The sequence below is a fragment of the Emiliania huxleyi genome, assembly GCF_000372725.1.
Source record: "Emiliania huxleyi CCMP1516 unplaced genomic scaffold EMIHUscaffold_52, whole genome shotgun sequence".
Taxonomy (NCBI): Eukaryota; Haptophyta; order Isochrysidales; family Noelaerhabdaceae; genus Emiliania; species Emiliania huxleyi.
Window position 1 is genome coordinate 248,345 of NW_005198091.1, and position 22,468 is coordinate 270,812.

Genomic DNA, 22,468 nt, shown 5'->3' on the forward strand with positions numbered 1-22,468 from the left:
AGCTCCCCTCCGCGGGTGGGGGGGTCGTGGTCGCCCGTGCGAGTAGTACGGCCAGCCGGGCTCCGCCTTGAGGGCGAGCACCTGATCACGGCGTCGCTGTGACGAGGACCTCTCCCAGCACCCCCACCCCACCCCGAGAGGAGAGCACATTCATCCGAGCCGGCAGCTCGTACACAAACACGCATGGCGGCTGGCAACCCTCGCCCCCGCCGCCGCCGCCGCCCCTCCTCCCGCCGCCGCCCCTCCTCCCGCCGCCGCCCCCGGAAGGGACCAGCGCGGCGGGGGGGACGCGGAGCGCCCCCTGCTCCTCCCAGCCGAGCGGCGCGGCGCGGGAGGGCACCAGGCCGGAGGCCGGCGGAGGCGGGGGTGCGAGCGAGCAGTCGACGCCATAGTACGGCGGCTTGCACGCGCAGAAGCCCAAATCGCACTCGCCGCGGCCGTGGCAGTCGTTCGGGCAGTAGGCGCGGGGCGGCCTCGCGCACCTGCTCACGGCAAGAGCTGTGAAGAGACCGGCTCACCGCGCCACCAAGTGTGGGGCGGCGGCCTCGCACCGTGCGCCGCTGTACCCGCCCCAGCAGCGGCACTTGCCTGGTGGGTGGGCGGGGTGGACGCGTCACGGACGCGTCGTGGTCAGGTGCGGGCCGCCCAAGCAGCGCATGCCGTTTGGGCTGCAGCTGCCGTGCTCGCTGCAGCGGCCTGGGCACTGCTCGAGCGGAGAGCCTATCTCCACACCAGGCTGCGGCGTGGGAGAGAGAAGAGACGGCTGGCGCTGCAGCGGCCGCTGCTTGAGCGGCTCGCCGACGCAATCGTACGCCGCGGAGGAGCCGCGCGAGAGCGAGGAGCGGTCCCCTACAGGTGAGGAGTCGAGCTGTGAGCGCGCGAGGTGTGAAGAGGGCGGCGAGAGAGAGAGAGAGATGTCTCCGAGGAAGGTGACGGGGAGCTGGCCGGCCCCGGCCGACACGGAGAAGGGGGAGGGGTGCGACGAAGTGCAGGTCGGGCGGTCGCAGAACCACGGCGCCTACTCGTTGCAACGCACGCCGCTCGCTTTCCCCCGCGGGACAAGCGAGGGCCGCTCAAGGCGCGGCGACGGGCCGAGTCGTTGTACACGCACCAGCCACTGAAGATGTGAGTGCGCGCGATCGCAGGCTCGACGACGAAGTCGCATGCGGGTCCCCACCGGTGGCGGGGGCAGTCGCACCGCCCCAGCGGCGGGTAGCAGACCCCTCCCCGCTGCGAGCACTCCGGCGGGCACTTTCCCTCGCCGTGGTGCCACGCGGTGCCTGCGAGGCAGACAACAGCCGCGCAGTGAAGAGGCGGCGCCGTCTCGCGGTGCCCTCGCCGCAAGCACGGGAGGCGCCTGTGAGGAGCGGCCCTTGCCCGCCACCCGCCTGCAGGCCTGGGGGCGAGTCCCTCTCCTGCCAGCCTGCGGAGCGAGGACGAACTCGTCAGAGCATGCTGCTCGAGGCTCGACGGCGCGCCGCCTCACAGAGCACGCCTGCAGAGCGGAGCATCTTTGCGAGCTCGCGATCTCGCGAGGCGAGCCCCGCTTCGCCCGTGCCCCTCGCCTATTCGCGGCGTGAGGCGTGAAGAGCTCTCGCGGCCGCCGCGACCCGCCTCGCCACCCCTCCCGCCTCGGTAAGCCAGGTCCGAGTGTGCGGCTGCGTGTCGCGAGGGCTGCCATCGTGCTTCGACATGTACCGCAGGTGCGCCAGGTAGGTCGAGGCGAGCGGCGAGGCCGAAGGCGGGCCTTTGCCGACGGTCTCTGGCCGCGGACGGACGACAGGCGGCGGCGGCGGCGGCGGCGGCGGGCGGGCGACAGGCCGAGGCGGCGGTGGCGGTGGTGGCGGTGGTGAGGAGGATAAGGGTCGTGGCGTCCGAGCTGTGGCTGGCGGCAGAGAGCGAGGCGTGCCGGTGGCGCCGGCGTGCGAGGGCGTCGCGATCGGCTGCGGCAGCCGGACGCCCTGAGAAGCTGGTCCGCGCCACATCTCGTGCCGGAGTGGCAGCGGCGAGGCGGGCGAGATTGTGGCGTCGGCCGTCAGCCGCTGGCCGACCGACTCGACGCGCGAGCTGGCGAGTAGCGCGAGTACAGCAGTGCTGGCGGCCAGCGCGGCGGCGGCCAGCGCGATGGAGCGTCGGACTTCCATTCTGGCAGGACACCTAGTGATTCGCGCTGGCAGGACACCTAGCTACCAGGTACCCGGGAAGTGATTCACAGCCTTGTTATTGAGAAGAAAATACTCGCATAGTGTGGGTAAACGAAAAAAGTAGCGCCCAATTCGTCTACGTACGGCTTAGTGAGTGGTTGGGGTGGCCTCAGGCATCCCCAAGGGAGCCTCTGCGGTGCCCCATAAGCAGCTTAGCGATAGTCGAGACTTAAAGTGTTTCGTTTGAAGAAACGCAAACCGGACAGACGGTACTATGGTCACCAGTAAACGAAAATTCGACTTTGTGGAATCATATCTCAAAAGGCTGGGTGAGAGCATAGCATTATTGTTGCATATTAGGCCACATAAGGTCAAACTTGACCCCACAAGCATCAAGAACCCGATGCTCCGGCTCGACTGTGCCGGCACACTGCCTCCTCGCGCACGCTGCTCGCAGGCCGTTGCGGCCCGTGGTGCACCAGAGAGAGAGGTCGACGCGTTGCCCCCGCCGGCGATCCCGCGCGGCTCAGGCCAGCCAGAAGGTGTGTGGTGACGGCACCGTGGCAGGAGTGCGGAGAAGAGCCCGCCGAACGCGAGCAGCAGATGGCCAAAGTGTGCCAGCGCGAGAGCCTCGCGAGCGGGCGCAGAAGGAGCTCGCCGTGACACGATGCCGGGCGGTGGTGGTGCTCTGGCGACTGTGCACAGTGGGCAAAGTCAGGCTGCAACAGGGCAGCACGTTGGTAGTGCCCTGTTGCAGCCTGGCCTGACATGCACAGGGCGAACAGAGGCGGTACTATCGTCCGGCGCTCGTCACCGAACCTGGGCGAACTTCGACCGCCGCCACAGCTCACCACGAGCACGCAGCGACAAAATGTTGACTGTACGGAAGTTGAGGCTGGTCGAGAGGAAGAGGCTGCCGTGCGAGCCGGCAGCAGGCTGGCTCGTCGTGGACTGCCGCGGCGACTTTTTTCGGTGTCTTTCTTGATAGTACCGAATACGGTACTTTCGTTTACCCACACTCTGCGAGTACCTCGTATGGCGCTTCACATAAACGCACAACTCCGGACCCAAGACGCACAAGCACTAGTGATTCACAGAAAAAGAATTTTATTCAGCGATGTACATCTTCTTTCTTTCTTTCTTTTCGGGACTGCGACTGCAGCAGAAAAAGAATTTAGAGGCCAATATACCGTCCTCCCATCCCTACCTTGACTTGTCTCTTTTCTTTCTTCCTTTACAAGTCGGCAGCACAGAGAATACTGCTGCGCGTAGATCGGAGAGAGAGAGAGAGAGAGAGAGAGAGAGAGAGAGAGAGAGAGAGAGAGAGAGAGAGAGAGAGAGAGAGAGAGAGAGAGAGAGAGAGAGAGAGAGAGAGAGAGAGAGAGAGAGAGAGAGAGAGAGAGAGATTTAGCATGTGTTTTTGTGTTAGTCGGTGTTGTTGGCAGACTGTGCTAGAGACTGTGACACGTGAAAAAGGGAACACCGAGTGGAGAATTCAATTGTCGTTGGGGCGGCGCACGTCATATCATCTGTGTGGGCTCGCCGGCGGAAGGGGGCTGCTTTGGTCGCGCCGCAGAGCTCTGCCGGCGCGGTCCGCTCCCGTTCCCGCCCTCCTCCGCGCGGCTTGCGTCCTCGTCGGAGCCCTTGGCGAGCTCGTCCTTCGACTCCTGCTCGAACCTTGCGAGCTCGCTGCGCATGCTATCTGCCCCCTCGCCCGCGCCGGGGCCGTCCGTCGTTTTCCGGGGGCTCGGTGTCGGCCTCTCATCCCGTCCGGGCGGTCCACTCGTCCTCGGCGGCGGCTCCTCCTCCGTCGGCGCCTATCGCAGCGCCCCGTCATGATCGGCGTCCCACCCTCCGTCTCCGCCCCAAACCACTTTGCGGCACCGTCCTTCCCCGAGGCGAAAGCACCGACCGGCTGCTAAGCCCGTGGCTCAGCCACGAGCCCGCACGCAAAGAGCTGGCGCGAAGGGACGCCGCACGCTCCGACGCGCGGTCGTACGCCTCGGACACGCGTTCCTTGACGTCGTCGCGTACGTGCTTGCCACGCCCCGTCAGGTGGACAAGCTTGACAAACTGGGCGAAGCCAAGCGAACCGCTGCCCTCCAGGCACGACATAAAGGCCTCGTACGAGAGGCGCCCCTCGCCTATCAGTTGAGTGCCAAAATGATAAGCATCCAGCGCAGGTACGGCAGGCGCCACCCCCTCCTCGCCCTGGTTGGCGTCGCCCTGGTTGGCAGCGCGAAGCACCGTCTGCGCCATCTCAAGCGCGTGCTCCTTGTCGACCGCCTCGATGAGCCCAAACACCCCGGCAAGGTCCTACGCGTTCCATACACGGCCCTAGTACATCTAAAACGGCTGCTGGTGCCCTGCTGGCCGGCGAGGCGTCCTGCACGGTGACGTAGCCCGAGGCGTCCTTGTCGAGCGAGCGAAACCAGAGCGCACCCAGCGCCGATCGGAGCGCCATCTGTGCAAAGGTTTGCTGGCGGCTGATCCGCTCGGCGCGCTTGTTCGATAGAACGGCGGAGACGCCGTTCGGGAGGAGGTCGAAGACCACCGTGTCGATGGCGAACGCGGCGAGGGAGAAGAGGGCCATCCTGTTCATGGGTGCAACGCGCTGTGGGGAGAGACCGCTCATAGGAGCAGCGAGCGGAGACGGCGGGCGTCCCTTCAACGAGGAGCAGCATCAGGTGCGTGAAGTCGAAGCCGTACAGGTACCCCGCCGCCCTGAAGTCGATTAGGACGCCCTGTCGGTACCTAGTGGGCGGCGATGGCCTCTTCCGGAAGAGGCAGGCGGATCACCCTCGCCGCGAGCAATTGTTCTCTCTCCGCCCTCTCTTTCTTGCTCAGGAGGCTGTACCTCGTCAGCCGTGTGTACGACTCGACCGGGCCGTCGAGCTCTGGAGGCTCTTGGTACGAGTAGAGCGGCCCGAGACCGGACCAGCCGAGCTCGACGTGCTTGACCTTCACCTCGACATCTACATCGCGATTTTCCTTCCAGAACCAAGCCCGACCGCTCGCGTGCCTGCTCACGAGAGCAGGTGTGAAGAGCGCTGTTCGCAGCAACATCGCGGCCGGCCGCTCTCGTTGTGCCTGTTGTCGTACACGAGGCTCACGAAGAGGCGCACACCAGTCGTACGGAAGTACGGGTGCGCCGAGGCGTTGCGAGGGTCGCCCGACACCTTCGTGTTTATCTCGTCCAGCCCAATGGTGCCCATGCCCGACTCGGCCAGGGCGAGGATGTCTGCAAGGCTGAGCGCGATGGCCTGGCCCGACGGCCAGACTGCGATGCAGTCGTCGCCTTCGCAGGAGGTTTCGCAAGAAGAGCCGCAGTCGATCTGGATAGAGCCGGCCTGATACCTGTTCAACGGCCAGTAATTGTCGTTAAGAGGCTGGGTTCCATGAGTGGTTGAACGGAAAGAACAGCAGCATACTTGATAACTGTGTCGAGCTTGTGCTCTGCCGCCGAGTTGAAGGACGAGCCCTTGAGGATCGGGTTGAAGAGCTTGTCCGTTGAGCGGTACTCGTGTTCGAAGGCGAGCTTCAGGTCCTCGATCCCTTTCGGATAGAAGGTGGTTGAGAGAGCGCAGATGCATTGGTTGCCAGACTGCTCCACGGACCCGCCACCCTCTTCACATTTGCCGCGCTTCATCGCGTCCGCGTCCGCGTCGTCGCACGGCCAGCCGTACTCGATCGTCTCGATGATGTTGGTGGTGAAGTGCACCGACCCAACCCCCTTTGTTACAATCTCGTCTGGCTGCAGCGGCCGGCAGGCCGGCTGCACATACGACCACTCTGCGGAGTACATGAAATCGTGGTCGGGGCTGGAGCAATAAGCGAAGCTGGTCGCATTGCGCGCAGCGAGCAGCGCAGCGAACGAGGCTCGTCCCGTGTCGCACCAGGCGTTGACAGTCCCGGACGGTACCTCTGAGACGACATAGCTGTTGCTCACAATCAAGTCCCATAGGACGTAGGCTATCACGGCCAGCTGCAGAATGCGGTAGGTGAGGCCGACCTGCCAGATATCAACGCGTACCTGTCTACTTGTGCGGTAATAGAGGTAAGTCTTCAAGGTCTCCCACATCGCGCAGAGCATGCCAAGACGCCACGGCCGTATCGACCAGCTGCAGAATGCGGTAGGTGAGGCCGACCTGCCAGATGTCGAGCGACCACTCCGACGAGCTGGACTCAGGCGACAGGGACGGCCGAATTAATCGCCGAATTTACACTCAAATCGGCGTTTTCACGCGCCTGCTCTAGCAAAATGCACACAGACAGAGCCGGACTTTTACAGTACTGTCCGAGGAGGCCACCGGCCAAAAGCGCATGTCTTGAAGGTCCGATACTGGAAGCCCATATAGGCACCTTACACTCCCCCGCAGTATCGCACCTCTTGAGCGACACTACGTTTCCGCAGCTGGGGATTCTCCGGGTACCCTGATGCTTTCGGAATCACGCGCGAAGTCTAAGACGCGCCGGCCGGGCCTTCTACATAACACACATGCAAAAGGAACCTGTTAGCGCCCTCTCCAAGAGTTGTTACAAACGCCCTCTCCATGTGCACTTTTAGGTATACTCCATGTGCACTTTTAGCTCCCTGCCGCAATGCATTGCGTGCTGCTCGAGCACCTCCACGAGGTCGCCAAAGATCTCGGCCGGGAAGACCCTCGCCTTGTTCGCCTCGATGGCGTCGAGGATGACCCTCCTCTCGCGGGCCTCCTCTGCGCGTGCACCACGCGTGTCACTCTGCAGAGCGATGAACCAGAGGCCCAGGACGATGTCGACAAGCTTGACCTTGTCCTCCACATTCGAGAACTCTCCCTCGAAGACGCAGATCGACTCGGTGACCCAGTCGTTGATCGCCTCAGTTGCGCTGGCGCCGGTCAAATCCGCCCTCGATAGTCGCGCGCTCTGCTCCTTGAGTTCACACATCGGAGTGAGGCAGGCCGATTCCAAGCTGTCGCCCGTGAAGACATGCATGTCCGCCAGGCCGCCCGCCGTCATGCGTGCCCACTGCTCGAGGCGACACCAGCCGCGCTTGCTGTACGTTTCAGCATTACAAATGGTGCCGAGCTCTCTGTGCCTGGCGGGCGGAGCGACGACGATGAAATAGCGCACGACGCAAGCATACATCCCAATCGCAGAGATGCACAGCGACTTCAGGGTCTCATTCTGCTGCGCGATGCAAGAGTAGTCAAGCCAGAGGTACAGCTCGTCCGGAACGACGCCTGCATTCTCGCAAAGCTGCTCCGCCGCGGTGCAAATTGCCGGGAAGTGCTGGTTGTCGGAGTCGGGCTCGCTGAACCCGAGCCATTGGTGGGAGATGAAGCAGGTGGGGTGCTTGCGACAGAAATGCGTGATAGCGTCAAAATCGTCCATATAGAACTGCAAGCCCTTTTGCCGCGCCACTTCAAAAGGCACGAGGCGGCGGAGGCTCTTGAAGTCGGAGAGCTTGATGAAGACCATTGGGAACGGCACTGAGGTGATAAGGTTGGACGCGTCGCGAACGCGCTTGTGCTTGAGCCGAACCTGCTCCTTCGCCAGCGCGGCCTGCTGCTTGAGTCGGTGGTACACGCGGCGGCCAGCGTAGACCAAGAGGCCAAGCAAACCGAACCCGAGAACGAAGGGTGGAATGTAGATGAGCAACGTGAGCGAGTCGCCGGAGGGCTCGTCGTAGGGGCCAAGTCCGAGCGTGCGGCGGTACTCATTGCGCTGCCCCTGCAGTGTGAACCGCCTGGTGACCTCTTTCCACTTGCGGGTGATCTCGAGCTGAGTCGTCGCTTCATCCTTCTGATCCTGCAAGTATTCAAACAGCGTGGGTAATGTGGCGTCGTGCACATACGGGTAGTAACCCTGAATTGAGAGGTCGCGCACGCCGTTCTCGGTCTCAAACACAAACTTGGTCTCGGCGCGCAATGACCTGATCTGCTTGGGCGACCACGAACTCTTGATGTATGCCTGCGCCTCAACTGACGACAAATTGTTGAGCGGTTCGACGTGACGGTTGCGGTAAGGGTCGAGACCGCCATCCAGCCGAGCTACGTCGAGATACGAAATTGCAGGATCTGCCACGAACATCCAAAAGTCAAAGGCGATGTCCTGATGGATCGCAATTGCGCTTTTGCGTACCGAGGCCGCGAGGCCGCCACCAGCGTACAGTGGCGCATAATTGACGCCATTCACTGCGAATGGACAGCTGGTGATGAGGGGGGTGGTTTGGTCTGCGCACAAGTCGGCTGAGACGGCTCCAGTGCGAGAAAAGCCAAGGCTCTGCATGTGCTGTATCTCTGTGCATGCAACGCCTGGCAGCCGGTGCACTTGCAGCCTCCCGTTCGGATCGCCGCGCTCTGTCTGGTTGCTAATGACCAGGGCGGAGATGCCCGAATAGATGGCCGTCGTAATACTCTTCGGGAAGTCAAGCATGAGCGCACAGCGACCCTCGGCCATCAAATTGCGGCTTTGCCCAGCTGAAATAGGACCCAGATCACGGTAGGGCGAGGTGAGGACGAGGCGCTTCCACATGCGCAGTGCGTTGACAAACTCGGTTTGCTGGACTTGGGCATCAAGGATTCCATGTCGAAGAATATGCCCTGCGAGCGGCCCTCCGTCTGTAGATATGGCGCCACGATGGCCCAGAACGGTGTGTGCGCATCCCGCATCGAGGTTCGGAAGCACGCGCCGAAGTCGGGCTGCCCGTCAAAGTTGATGTCGCGCCTGCGATCGTAAGTCGAGGTTCAGGGACGAGCTGTGGCCAACAGGGGAGCAGGGCGCGACGCACTCAGCGAAATAATCAGAGATCGTGGCGAACTCCTCCCAGGTGCGTGGTATGGCAAAGCCAGCCGTCTCAAGGAGATCGGCGCGGTAAGCCATCATGATCACGTCGCCGTCGAGGGGTATGCCAAACACTGAGTTGTGTTCGTGGCCCGCCAGCCGGTACGAGACGACCTCGCGGACGCCTGGAAATATGTCAAACCAGTCGAGGTCTTTGTGCTTTTGCACTCGTGCGGTGAGGTCTAGCACGGCATCGTGCTTGGCCATGTCAGGCAGGTTGTTCGCTTGTTGCATGTAGCTGCAGTAGAAGCCCGGTCCTGTCGCATCGGACAGTGAAGTCATTCGGATGTCTCTGCTCTTGTCGTATTCGATGAGCACAGTGGCTCCGGTAATATTGTTGAAAACTTCAGCTTTTTGAAGCCAGAACTCGCCTTGAACGACGCTCATTTGGATGAGCATCGTGCACGTGACACCTTGAGCGTCAGGGCGGCCTCGGTACTTGTCGCGCAGCTTCTCACGCAGCGGCGTTGATTCAACCGACGACGACGGCTGCGTAGGCTGTGACAGCGGTGGAGTGGTGGCGCCAAAGGCAAAAACGGTGGCCGCCAACGCGAAAACGCTGGGCATATGCCAGTGTGATAATGTGGCTCGAGCAAGTCGGATGGCTCGGTCGGAGCAAGTCGGATGCTCGGAGAACACCAAAAAAAAGATGCAAGATGCAGTGAGGGACTTTTGTCGATGTCGGCTAGAGGTGCTTGCCGACGGCTAAGGCCGAAATCGTTATTGTACCTATCGTATTGCAGGTGAGTCTCTCCTTCCTGCCGGTGTGAACGCAAAGGATTAGTCGACTCAGCTGTTCCGCTTACACTTACTTGAGCACTTGAGCACTGGATAGGGCCGATTCCGCGTGGTACGGGACCCCTCGATCGTCTCGCCCTCCCTCACTGGTGTGTTCATTGGGGGGGGTCATAACAAACACGGTACAGGATCGAGGTGCACGCTGCCGAAGCAGTGTCGTCCCCCCTCTCCCCGACGGCGATGGCGGTGTGACCGATCGAGCTACAAGAGGAGCTTGTTCAGCAGGATCCGGGGTAGTCAGATGCACTACCTCACTGGGCCTGAGATCATCGTACGACGCCTCCCATCACCGTCTCGGGTTTGTGTGGCTGCGTGGCGAGGTACGCATTGGCGATGGTGTCCGCATAGTGATTGCCGTACACCCCCCGGTGCGCTCGGACCCACATGAATTCCACTCGCTCCACAGCGCGGTCGTTGCAGAGTTCAACAATCCGCTCGAGCAGCTGCCGCCGGTGCATTGTTCGCAGAGCCCGCAATGACCGCGCCCTTCTCGCCGCCTCTATCATGACGAGGGTACTGCTGGAGTCTACCAGAACAAGAGCCCTTACCTTGGCATCCCGCCCGCGGGCGCGGCGCACCGTCCTGGCCAGGTACGCATACACCGCCGTGGTCTCCGCGTCCTGCACTGTGGCGCCCGACGGAAGCGCGCCCCCGTGAACATCCGCCCCACGGAGGCCCGTCCCTGTCGCGTATATCCCAAACGCAACTCGGGCAGGCTCCTCCCTTGTTGCCGGCTGCAGACTCCCGTCGGTGAAGGCCACGTCGGTGTACCGGATCCTCGCGTGCCTTTGCAGGGCAAGGTCCATCATGTAGGCCGTGGTGTCGGATCGCATCCCCCTCGCCTCCTCCCACTTCATGCGAATGGGCGGGAGGGGGACCTGGTCCTCGGGCGGCGGCCGCGTGGCAATCCCCTCGCACTCCGCCGCCCATTCGTAGAGGCCCGCGAGCGTCTCCGCGTCCCCGCCCTCGCCGACCCCGGTCAGGGGCGGGACCCGGTACACCGGCATTCGCAGGATGTCCCGTCCGACGCGCCCGCCGGCCAGGAGCGCGACGCGCGCCTCCCTGGCGGCGCTTGTCAGTGTTCGACTGGCGCTGCCCAGCTCATCCCGGGACCCGTCCCCGGAGGCCGGGTCCATGCTCGCGTGGCGCCGCGTCCGTTCGTGCACCCCCCGTTCGACTGCGGCCAGCACCACCTCGTCCGTTAGGTCGAGCGCCTCGTGTTGCTGGAGCAGCTCGGCGGCGTTTGCGCAGATCACGAGTTTCCCGCCGCCGTCCGCCTCACGCAGGGCGGTGGCCGGGTCCTTGGAGAACAGGGTCCCCTCCAGCCCCCACCCCACGAACTCTCCCGTGTCCCTGCGCACTCTGCGAGACAGGAGTTGCAGGGATCGTTCGAGTCGCAGCTCGCCCTGCCAGAGGAAGTGCTCCGCTTCGGCGGTCGTGAGTCCCTTGTAGAGGGTGAGCCTACCCTCCTCCTCCCCTGGCGGATGTAGGTGCACGTCCCGTGAGAAGGCGCGCACCACCGGGTCTGTGGGGGCAAGGCCGCAGCCGGAGTTGAGCGTCGGCTCATCCCTCGGCTGGTCTCTTCGCCACGTGGCCTCTGTCTCCCACACCGGCCCGGCGTCCGGATCCCCGGGCCGCACGCAAGCTCTGGCCCGGTGCGCTGCCTCAGTCCAGTGGTCCGGCGGGGTCCCTACTGTCAGTCCCCGCTGCGCCTCTCGCCGCAGCCGCCGGTCCTCCTTTGGCTCAGGCGTGCTGAGCGACGGGATTCGCTTGTCGTCCTCAATGGGCCATCCTCTTCCTTCCATCCCATTGTCCACGCTTGGCTCATCGCAGTCGCTCCCCAGGGGATGTTCGGTTCCGGCATCGTCGTCGTGCCCCTCCCGGTCATCGTCATCAACCTCGCGTTTCGCGGGAGTGTGCGGGGACGAGTCCGTCTGTTCCAACCACCTCCGCTCCCTGGGGTCGAGCGGCGTGACTGCTGCTGGCGCAGAAGCACACGCCCCTTCCTCTGTCGCGACGGGCAGGTGCCCCCCAAAGAGGGTCTTCCCGATCGGGGCCGGAACCAGCCTCCTCTTCGCGGCGGCAGCATACTTTCCGCCCCTGAGCGTCTCCAGCTGCCCTGCGAGCTCGCGCGGGAACGCAGCCCTCGCCGCCCTCCGCTCCAGGATCAGCGCTACTTGCACGAGCTGGTCCTCCTTCGCACGGATGTCTCCCCCTCGGAGGTCCGACCACCCCTGCACTCCGAAGTGGGCCCTGAGCTCGGCCAGCGCTCCGTGGGGCATGACACTCGGCTGCCCGTCCTCCCTCTTCCTCGTGCGCACCTGTTCAAGGCTGTCTCGCAGGTGTGTGGCTTCGCCAGGCGAGAGCCCCTCCGCCAGCCTGCGCTCGGGTTCCCACCTGTCCGTATCCCCCAGTAGGGGGAAGCCCTTCCACTGCACGAGGTATTCCAGCTCGTACACTTACTTACCTGTTAACAGCGTCGGTTGTGCGTTTATGTGAACAGCGTCATTTCGGGGCCCGGGGTTGTGCGTTTATGTGACGCCCCGGGGTTGTGCGTTTACGTGAAGAGCGTCACGATTTGCAGCGGTGAGCGCGCCACACAAAGTGCCGTGCATTCGAGTTCGCTCAGTACCTTGCTCGGAGCGGCAAGTGCGAGCTGCACACGGATCGCCTTCGCCGCGCCCGTGTCGGGAGCTGGCTGCTACGTGAAGTCCGAACTGCTGCAGCTAGCAGGCGTCGTACGGAAAGATGGCCACGCCGCCGCCCGTGATGGCTGCTGCAGCAGCCGCCTGGTCTTTGTACCCGTGCTGGCCGGATTCCTCCTCCGAACAACTCAAGTTCGATCGGCCCCAGTCTCGAACTGGCAGCCACTATCTCACCGGAGGTACCATGTCCGAAGAGGCCACCGGCCAAAAGCGCATGTCTTGAAGGTCCGATACTGGAAGCCCATATAGGCACCTTACAAGTACGCACTCGCTGAGAGATAAAGGCTGGGTCTTTAGGCATTGTGGGGTTGGCACTCCCATCGACCCTCACATGTCATGACCTCCTGCGGTCTCTGAGAGGACACCAGTGGGTGTGGGACCACAGCCAGGATACACTCGAAGGCTGGGTAAGCAGTAGAGGTCGATACTCGACGCGTCCCACATGGTCTGTGTCGCTGTTGGCACGCTGTCGACAGGACGTCGAGCGACACCGGTGGCAGTGCCACCCAGGAGTGGTCGGGCGGTCTCCCGTCATGAAAGAGCCACCATTTGATCCGTATGATGATTCCTGACAACCGCCTTAATCAACTTTTGTCACAGTTCCCGCTCTGAGAGGAGCTGCGGGTCAGTTCGACAGCTGGAGCTGTGTCGCCGGCGTGCGGCGGCCTGCCTCCGGAGGTGCCTCTGAGGTGGACATTTTTTGGTCACCGTGAGAGAACGCGTTCGAATTTTCACTCCGGAACTTCAACTCTGCACGCGCACCGGCCAGGGCTACAATAGTGCCAGTGAGGCGGAGGCGCGAGTCGGAAGGCCGCGACCGTGATTTGGTCCCACCTTTCTCCTACATCGCTGTGAACCCAGCCGCGTACACAAATTTTGGAACGTATGTACACTCTCTCACTCTGCCGCCCACTTTTGCTACTCGGGCTACTACTCCCCCTCTTCAGAGATCGCGTAAATGTTATGTTCGATCACGCCACACGTTTCCCTCAACACTCTACAAAATATTATCGGCAGCTGCGTGAGCCGTGACGAGGGTGCAGCTGGCGCCTCTCTCACCCTTCGAGCCGCACCTTTCCAACCGGCACGGCGGCCGCCGCATCGTAGGTCGGCAGCGTGAGGTCGTGATAGAGCTCCTGCTTGTGCCACGCGTGCGGAAGGTAGTAGCACTCCGCCGCCGACGCCGTCACGTTCGGCCGCCTCGGCGGCGCGCCCCGCGCCCGCTCCTTGGCGCCCGCCACGCCATCCATGTCTGGGCGCGACTTCCACGTCACGATGTTGACGCTGCGGCCGGCGGCGGCGATGCGCTGCTCGGCCTCTTCGGCGTCGAACACGGCCTAATGAGCTCATCCATTGGTCGCGGGTCACCAGAATGAGTGGCGAGGCGTCAGTCGGTGCGGCGTCGAAGAAGAGTCGGCCTCGCCGCTCACGCCGACCACGGCGTCGCCCGCGCGGAGGCCAGCGGACCACGCCGACGAGGAGCGCGCGACCTGTTCACAGCAGTTCACAGCAGAGCGGCATGAAGAGACGCCGTTCACGCGCTGCGCCCACGACTATACCTCGGCTGCATCTCGGCTCCGGCCGACCTCGGCCGCCTCTCGGCTGCATCTCGGCTGCATCTCGGCTGCATCTCGGCTTCGCCTCCGAGAGGACGGGCGGCGAGTGGCGAGGCCCGTCGCTGAGCCGCACGCCGAGCTTGCCCTCCTCGTCCTGTCCACAGCCGAGGCCAGGCGTGAAGAGGCGCTGCGTTCGGCCGCACGGACTTCCGTCTCGCCCCCTTCGCGCTCCTTGCGCAGCGAGTGGGCCGTCGTGTAGCCCGACACGACCAGCTTCACCTCGCCTGCCGAGTCCTGCAGCCGGCGCGACAGCTGCTCGGCGCCTGAGACCACCCCGACGAGTCAGTGCTAGCCCCCCGCCCTCCCGCAGCGCAGCAGAGAGGCGGCGCCGTCCGTCACCAGCTTGCCGTTGACGGCGAGGAGCCGGTCCCCGGCGTTGAGTCCTCCGACGCCGCCGCCGTCGAGGAAGCGGGTGATGATGGCGCCTGCCGACGGCGAGGCGCGTGAAGAGAGTGCTACCCGCCGCCGCTGCCGAGGGAGCGCGTGGGGACGGCGCCGACGCCCGCGGGCGGGTCCGAGCAGAAGAGCTGCTGCGACTGGTGCTTCATGATGCAGACCTTCGTGCGCGGGCCGGGCGCGTGAAGGGACGGCGGTGGCAGGAGGGGTGCCCAAGCCTCGCGGCTGCGGGTCGCGAGTGAGTGAGTGAGTAGCCAGTGAGTCGTCCTGCCAGCTGGTGCTGCCGGCTGGTGCTGCTGGCTGGTGCTGCCGGCTGGTGCTGCTGGCTGGTGCTGCCGGCTGGTGCTGCTGACCTCGCGGTTGTGCGTCACGAGCCGCATGGTCACTCGGCCATACGGAGCCTCGCGGAAGGCGCGCTGCGCAACCTGTTCACAGCTCGACGGCGTGGAGAGGCGCCATCCACGGCTGCCGTAGCAGGAGGAGGTCCCGCCGCTGCGCCACCGTCGCAGTGCGCAGGACGGTGTTGCCTGAGTACTGACCAAGAGACACTCATGATGGGGCTGGTCGACGCAGCAGGCGGTTGGAAGGCGGCGCTGCCGAGCGTCAGCACGACGTCGCCCGCGAGGAGGCCGACGGCGCGCGCCTGGTCGGGAAGGAGCGGTCGACCTCCTCGGCGACTCGGGGTCTAGTCTTGGTCCACCGCGGTGGTCCGCCCCCTGGCGAGCCGCGCGCCTCCTCGCCAGCCACCTCGAGCACCGTCACGCAGGGCAGGCCCGGCGCGGAGCCGAGGTCGATGCCTGCGCGGTGGGCCGACGAGGAGTGGCGGGCGGGCTCGCTGGAGGAGGGCAGGATCCTCAGCCGAGGATGCCCCACGGGCGCGGGTACTGCGGCCGGACCTGCGGGGGGGGTAGGGCGGGGGCGGAGGCAGGGGGGGGGGGGGGGGGGGAGGGCTCAGGCTTCAGAGACTCAGGCTTCAGAGACTGTTGGTTCAGGCTCAAGGGATGCAGACGGTGCAGCCCGAAGCTGTGGTGGGGCGAGAGGCAGGCACACAGCGGGACCCGCCTCCGAAGACGGGGCCTCGCTGCCGTCTCGAGGCTGCCTCTCTCGGGCCTCTCTTGGGCTGCTGCCCGCCCCCGTGCGATCTCGGCGCGATCTCGGACCATGAAGATGAGGCGGTACCCTCCCCCGAGGTTGGAGCGAGTCACGTCGGGCGAGGCGACGTTCTCGATCGCGTCGACCCAGAGGCGCCGCTCCTCGGCCGACGAGGCCTGGAAGAAGTACGTGCGCGGCCGCGAGCGCGGAGTCACTTGGAACCCGAACCGGGCCTACCGAGAGGACATCCGAGAAGGCTCGGGGGAAGACTCACGCAGCGCGGTGTGGCACGGGAGGCGAGGCGAGCCTCCGCGCCGCGCCACTCCTCGGCACCGAGAGAGACGGTCGCGCCGCTCAGGTCCGAGATGCCGCGGTCGGTCGTGCCCGCGTTTGGACCGGGGTAGCCCCAGCGGAGCTCGCCTTTTGGAAGAGTGGCGAGTGGGCGATTCGGGCGTCGGCGGGCTAGCTTGTGGGTTCGATTGAGGACGACTGCCTCTTTGAGGCCGGCTACTGTGCTTCTAATGCGTGCTGTGCTGTGCGGTGCCCTGGGCTGTGAGTCTGAGGCTCGTAGGACGACCACTCGCCTTTGCCGCCCGCCCAGAGCTCGACCCAGCGAAGCTTAAAGATGGCGCCCATCTGGTCCGCCTTGTATAGCTCGCCGCGCAGCAGCGACGAGGGAGCGGCCATGCGAACGAGCTCTTCGCACTCTAGGGGTCGGAGCGATGTCTCGCTCCACTAGTACCTCGCTTTCGTACTCTGTTTGTCTTGCGGCGGCGCGGTCGGACGGGGAAGGAAGTGCAAAAGAATTCTCCGGGCGGATAGCGAACGGGAGCCCGAACAAAGCCGTTTGGAATGGAAGCTACAATGCAGTGTCTGGGGGGGGGGGGGTGCGTTCCATTCCGTGTCCGGCCAAAGCGCCGCACGCTGGCCAGGTACTTCCAGCCTGCTGTGGGAACAGCTGACGCAGTCTCGCCAAGGCTCGCCCCAGCATCTCGGGTTGACTCGAAGAGGCAAACTGGGGAAAAGAGAAAAACATGGCTGTCCTGCAGCTGCTCCCTGACTCGCCGTGCACGCACATATGTGTTGTATATGAGGCTTTCCGCCGGCCGCACCTACGCGCAGCGCCCCGCCGAGCAGCTAGTCGACTCGTCAGCCTGGCCGTCGCCAAACGTCCAGGCCTGGCCGACGTCCGGGCAGACCGCGATCCTCGTGCGCCTGCTGCAGGAGCGCGGCCTCAGTGCGGTGAGCATTGGCTGCGGCGAGGGCGCCTTTGAGGCGCAGCTCGAGGAAGCCGGCGTGCCTGTGCGCGGCGTAGACCTCGACGTGTTGCCATCATACAAAACCATGCGGTGCTTTCTGCGAGGCGGCATCATCCGCGTGCGTCCGGACGAACTCTTCCGCATCGACGAGCCTTCGCGCACGTGTCTCTGCTTCGTGTGGGGACGCGCGCTGCCCTGGCGCGAGTACCTGTCTTGCTACCCGCAAGTGCCGCTGGTTTGCATCATTGGCGAGGCGGCCTGTACTCCAGAGGAGTCGGTCGCCACCGTGCCGAGCAGCAACGCGCTGGAGGCAGACGCGAGCTGGAGCCGCCTTCACTGCGGGCCGGCTCGCGCCGTGCACGGAGGCGCTGTGATGTGTGTGTACGAGCGGGCGCCCGCCTCGCTGACATCACTCGCCGCCGACGAGCTTCAGCTGATGCTGCCATGGTGGGGCCTGCGAGACGCTCGCGCCGCCGCTTGCTCCTGCCGCGTGATGCACTCTGCCCTCGGCGAGGCCGTCGCCGCGGCCGCCACAGTCGTCGCTCGGCTGGAGAGACTGAGCGCACAGATGTACTCGGCCCGGCTTCCCCGACCCGTGCAGGAGGCGAATGGGATGATGCCTCGCTTGCTCACCAGCGCCCTCGCGTTGGACGAAGAGGAGGCGCCGAAGCGCCTGCTGCCAGACGTCCGATTCGATCCGGACGGCTCCGCCCGCGGCCGCTTCTCGAACACGTTTGCGGCGTCGTGGCTCGACTGGGGCTCGATGGGCCTCGCTGTCGACGAAGCTGCGACACTCTCGGAGGCGATGCGAACTGATTTGGCTGCCAATCACGACCTCGCCAACGCTCTGCTCCTGTTGAGCTTGAGCTGCAACCCCATTCGAGACGCGGGCGTGACGGCACTCGTGCAGGTTCTGCCCGAGCTGAACAGCTTGACTGCCCTGGAGATCGAGGACTGCCAGGTGGGCGACGCAGGCGCAGCGGCGCTCGCCGCCGCGCTCCTCGCCGAGCCGCGTGGTGGGACTGCCTTCAGAGGACGGCTGCGCCGCCTCTGCCTGGGATGCAATCCGATTGGTGACGACGGCTGCGTCGCGCTGGCGCGGGCGCTAACCGGCCCTCGCCTCCTCCACCCCACGCACGCGCGCGGGCTCGCAGTCTTGCAGCTCGGCGACACGGACGTGGGTGACGTGGGCGCGGAGGCGCTCGCCGGCGCGCTCGAGCAGGGAGCGATGCCGGACGGACTACAGCTCTGGCTCGCCTCCACTCGGGTCTCGCAGGCTGGGCGGGAGGGGCTTATGAGGGCTAGCGCGGCGCGTTCAGGCCTCCGAGTTTGCTGGTAGAAACCTGTAATTTTTTCGTCTGAGTTCATCGACTCCGAAGCGAAAAATGCTCTACCAGTGCCCTATGTGCAGAGGGCAGTCGCTGTGCGGTGGCGCGGCGTGCGCGATTTCAGGATCGAGTCACGCGCGCACTCAAGTGACCCGCCACCGTGCGTCTCGAACCGCGCGCGCCGCCACGCGACTGGAGCGCCACATACGCCGCCTCGCCGTCTCGTTGCTCATCCCTCATCGCTGCCAGAAGGGCTTGTTCTTCTTCGATTTCTCGGCCGCGAGCGCCGCCTGAGGCACACGTGCCATGGACGTGTCATGGCGACGCAAGCTAGCTTCCCTGAAAGAGGCGCAGCCGCCTCGAGCTCCCTCTGCTTGCGCTTGCGCTTGGCGTCCGGCGTCACCGCCCAGTCCGGGTCCTGACCGCCGCGCAGCTCCGACCTACACGTCGTGTGGACGCGTCATTGGACGTAGCCGCACCACTCAAGCTACGGGCAGGCTTGTCACTTGAGCTCGTCATCCGCGGCGTTAGAGATGAGCTTCTGGACTGTGACGATGCCGATGTAGGGCGAGACGATGACAGCGCCGGCAATGACCGCCGTCGCCACCTTGGCCGCCTCCTCCTCGTCGTCGGAAATCGCTGTCAACAGGCTCGCCCGGCCCGCGGCGCCAGCATCCAGTGGCCGCGCCAGCGCCGCCGTCGGAAGCGCCACCGCGCCAAGCGCCGCACCTAGCACTGACGGAAGGGCGGCGCGGCGGCCAAGAAGCATGGTAGCCGAAGGCGTAGTGGCAGGCAGGGCCGTGAGGGCCGAGACAGCGACGAGCATGAACATGGGAGAGCAGAGTTGGTGTCCTTTGCGTGCCCCCCGGCGAGGAAAAAAACAAACCCGGCTTTCGCGGACTCCCGCTTTGACCTCGGGCCACTGCATCACATTGGACTCCGAGTACGAGAAGATGATGGCAGACTACCTCCAGGCCGCCCACGTGCAGGAGGTGGTCGACATCCTGCTCGAGCTCGACAACACATCGTCGCGCCACTACTCGATCGCGGATCAGGCGCGCACTCAGCCCCCCGCGTTGCGCCCGCCCGACGCCTCCGCCGCAGCGCTCGCCGCTTTCGGAGCCACATCGCATATTGCCCACGCACTCGCGTCTGGCTAACGTACCTCTATCTCGCCAAACGCGAGCGTTTTTCTAGTGCCCGGGAGAATGACAGTGACGTAGCGGTGCCTGCCGCGCGGCCGCAAGGGAGGGGGTGGGGGGAGTGAGATTTCGCTGCCTGGCCGCCCCTATAACAGGGGACTGGTAGTAGGGTGCGTAGGGCGCGCGGCGACTAAAAGGCGGCGGCTGAGGCACACGAACTTGGACTTGGCAAAATCGCACGGCGTCGTGACTGGCCCCTTCTTGCTTTTTGACCAGGCGAACGGTCCGCCGCACTTCACCGCCTTTTCTCCAGCCTTCTTGCCGACCCAGACCTCGAAGTCCTCGAGATACTTCTTCGCCTTTGACGGCTTGTTATTGGTGTCCCGGGTGACGGTCACGGAGCGGACGGGCTGCTGATTTTCCAGGGTGACCTAACGTGCGCGGGAGGAGCCAACTATAGCGCCAAAAAGGGGAGAGGGCGAGGAACGCCGGGTTGCCTTGGCGGAGAACCACGGGTTCTTCCTGTTCTTCTTGCTTTTGCCAAAGGTCTTGCTTTTGCCATCGGTCACCTTGGCCAAGAACTGCGGGCACGAGGCGAGGGGGTGAGAGACACACACATGGTATCAGACGCTTTGTATGGAGCGCGGGGGCGGGTGCGTGCACCCGCTTGGCGAAAGCAGTAGAGCCAGCCGACGTTCGCGGGTTGCTTAGCAAAAGTGGACCCGCTGGAGGCGGTGGGAGCGGGCTCGGAGGCGGAAGTGGCAGCGGACTTGGTGGCGGCGGCACAGGCGCCTGGCCAGGTGGATGCGGTGGTCGCGGGGGTGGTCGCGGGGGCGAAGGGCACTCGAGCGAGCCCCACGAGTAGGTCCAGGCGCTCGTCTGAGCGTCGAAGCCGGCGTGGATGAGCGCCTTGTTGCAGTCGCTGAGGGAGGAGGCGCCGTAGAACATGCCGCTCATTTCTGTGGCCGCCGACACATCCCACGCCCCGATGTCCTGGTCGAAGGAGGAGGCCCACATGAACATGTCCAACATGTCGGTGACGGCCGACACATCCCACGACCCGATGTCCTGGTCGAAGGAGGAGGCCTCGAAGAACATGCCCCGCATGTTGGTGGCCGCCGACACGTCCCACGACCCGATGTCCTGGTCGAAGGAGGAGGCGCTGTCGAACATGGATTTCATATTGGAAACCGCCGACGTGTCCCACGCCGAGATGTCGGGGTTGCACGTGTCCTTGCCGGTGGTGGAGCCGCCGCCGTTGCACCACGACCAAGCGCTGAACAGACACTGCATGTCGGTGATCGCGCTCACGTCCCAGCCCGAGATGTCGCCGTATGTCGCGCGGGCGGCCGCCTCATCGCTGCACCAAAGGTCGACCGCGGCCTGCAGGGCCGGCTTGTCAGCGAAGGTGCCCAGGGTCGGCGGCGAAGAAGGAGGGGGCGAGGGCGGCGGCGGCCGCGGCGGCAGCGGCGGCAGTGGTGACGGCGACGGGGAGGGCGGGGAGGGTGGTTGATTGCTCAGCGCCGCAGCGGCCGCCTGGAAGCCGGGCACGGAGCTGGCGAGCGAGGATGCGAGCATGTCCCACTTGGGCTGGTTTACCGAGTTGTAGAGGCCGCCGGTGTCGAACGAGTTGTCGTTGAGCGACCAGTAAAAGTGCCCCAAGCCGCGATCGATGAGGTACTCCTGCATCCGCTCCTGCCACGGCCCTGTGTCGTCCCACAGGCCGCCCCACTCCCCGAGCACCACCGGGGTGCCCTCCTCGGACGGGATCAGTCCCCAATGCGTGTCCCACACCTCGGGCGTCCCTGGGTGGTTCGGGTTCTTCGAGTCATCGCCGTAGGCGTGCGGCGACAGCACCAGCTTGCTCGCGTCCGAGAGCTCGATCGGGTGAGCACGGTGCGGGTGGACGGCCTCGCCCCACCAGCACGTGTGGCCACTGTGTAGCCCCGACGGGTGGTTGCGGCACCACCCGCCATTGTTGGCGATGCCTTGCACGAAGATGAGCCACCGCGGGCAGCGAGCGAGCACGTGGTTGCCGAGGCGCTCGGCAGCTAGGTCCCAGTCTGTCCTGCGGTCGCCGCTGCCCCAGGTGGCGCCAAAGGGCTCGTTGTAGAGGTCGGCGGCGATAACGTTAGGAGATGCACAGTACCGCGTCACGAGCGAGCTCCACGCGTCGAAGAGTGGCTCCTCGTCCTCGCTGCTGCAGCCACCCTCCACGCTCTGGCACCACAGGGCGCTGTTGGTGTCTGTGGCGATGACGTGGATTCCGAGCATCACGTAGATGCCAGCGTCCTGAAGCCGGCGCACGAGGTCATCCAGCGCCGCCAGGCTGCGGAGCCCCTCCCACTCCCTCCCGCACGAGCCCGTCAGGGTCGGATTAGAGGCAACGTGCTCCACCGAGAGCGGCAGCCGAACGCTGTTGAAGCCGTGCCGCGTGAGGAAGGCGATGTAGTCGTCCACCGCGTAACCCAGGTTTGCCCACCCCTTGTAGAGCTCGTGCACACACGCGGTGTCGCTCTGGAATCCAAACCAGGACGCGCCCTTCAGGAGCAGCTCCTGCCGCCAGTGGCGCGCGCTCAGCGGCTCAAGCCACAGTCTTCCGCCGTCGCCGAGCACCTCGAAGGGCGTGGAGAAGTTGGCGGCCGGGTCAGAGGCCCAGGCCACGGCAGGGTACGGCGGCGGTGACGGAGAGGGGGGGGACGTCACGGCAGCGCGGCCAGCTGTGCCCCCGATAAGCGAGCGCGAAACATACGGCAGTAATATAAGGAACTGCCCGCCGTTCCTTCTATTCCCAGCTCGTGCCCCTTTTTCTTTTTGAAGCCTAAAAAGAAAGTGTGAGCTCTGTTCTTGATTTGCCAACAATACACCTAGGAATTCCGACCTCGTTCGCCCTGAGAGCCGCCTCGTCGAAGGCTCCCCGCTCCTTCGCGGCCTGCTGCGCCCGCACCACCTCCATCGCGTTCGCCGTCTGCGAGTTGAGCTTCGCCACCTTCGCCTTCCTCTCCCGCGCCGCCGCCGCCTCCCGATCCTCGCGGCGGTCCGCCAGCGGGTTGTCACCGGCGTCAGCAGCCACGATCATGGCCGTGACGGCCTCGCCCGCCATGTCGATTCTCGGTCGATCGATCGCGCGTCCCAAAAGTCGCCAAAAGTGGCGGCGAGT

The 22,468-nt window shown here is 64.7% G+C and overlaps 4 protein-coding genes across 4 annotated transcripts; 1 reads left to right on the forward strand and 3 right to left on the reverse strand.

Annotated features, from left to right (window-relative positions):
* Nucleotides 1-3,664: 3,664 nt before the first annotated feature.
* On the reverse strand, nt 3,665-6,498 carry EMIHUDRAFT_212326 (hypothetical protein; the record flags this gene model as incomplete). Its single annotated transcript, XM_005766188.1, has 9 exons — nt 3,665-3,961; nt 4,053-4,460; nt 4,537-4,738; nt 4,773-4,898; nt 5,002-5,166; nt 5,289-5,501; nt 5,576-6,156; nt 6,224-6,323; nt 6,455-6,498. The coding sequence occupies 9 exons, from the start codon at nt 6,496-6,498 to the stop codon at nt 3,665-3,667; spliced, it is 2,136 nt and encodes a 711-aa protein (XP_005766245.1).
* Nucleotides 6,499-6,707: 209 nt separating this feature from the next.
* Nucleotides 6,708-9,539, reverse strand: EMIHUDRAFT_212327 (hypothetical protein; the record flags this gene model as incomplete). The annotated part of the gene is made up of 3 exons (XM_005766189.1): nt 6,708-8,608; nt 8,683-8,855; nt 8,920-9,539. 3 exons carry the CDS (start codon nt 9,537-9,539, stop codon nt 6,708-6,710), a joined length of 2,694 nt encoding a protein of 897 aa, XP_005766246.1.
* A 7,129-nt stretch (nt 9,540-16,668) lies between these two features.
* Nucleotides 16,669-18,177, forward strand: EMIHUDRAFT_212331 (hypothetical protein; the record flags this gene model as incomplete). The annotated part of the gene is made up of 1 exon (XM_005766190.1): nt 16,669-18,177. One exon carries the CDS (start codon nt 16,669-16,671, stop codon nt 18,175-18,177), a length of 1,509 nt encoding a protein of 502 aa, XP_005766247.1.
* A 1,562-nt stretch (nt 18,178-19,739) lies between these two features.
* Nucleotides 19,740-22,411, reverse strand: EMIHUDRAFT_103671 (hypothetical protein; the record flags this gene model as incomplete). The annotated part of the gene is made up of 3 exons (XM_005766191.1): nt 19,740-19,889; nt 20,095-21,924; nt 22,190-22,411. The coding sequence occupies 3 exons, from the start codon at nt 22,409-22,411 to the stop codon at nt 19,740-19,742; spliced, it is 2,202 nt and encodes a 733-aa protein (XP_005766248.1).
* Between the last annotated feature and the right edge of the window lie 57 nt (nt 22,412-22,468).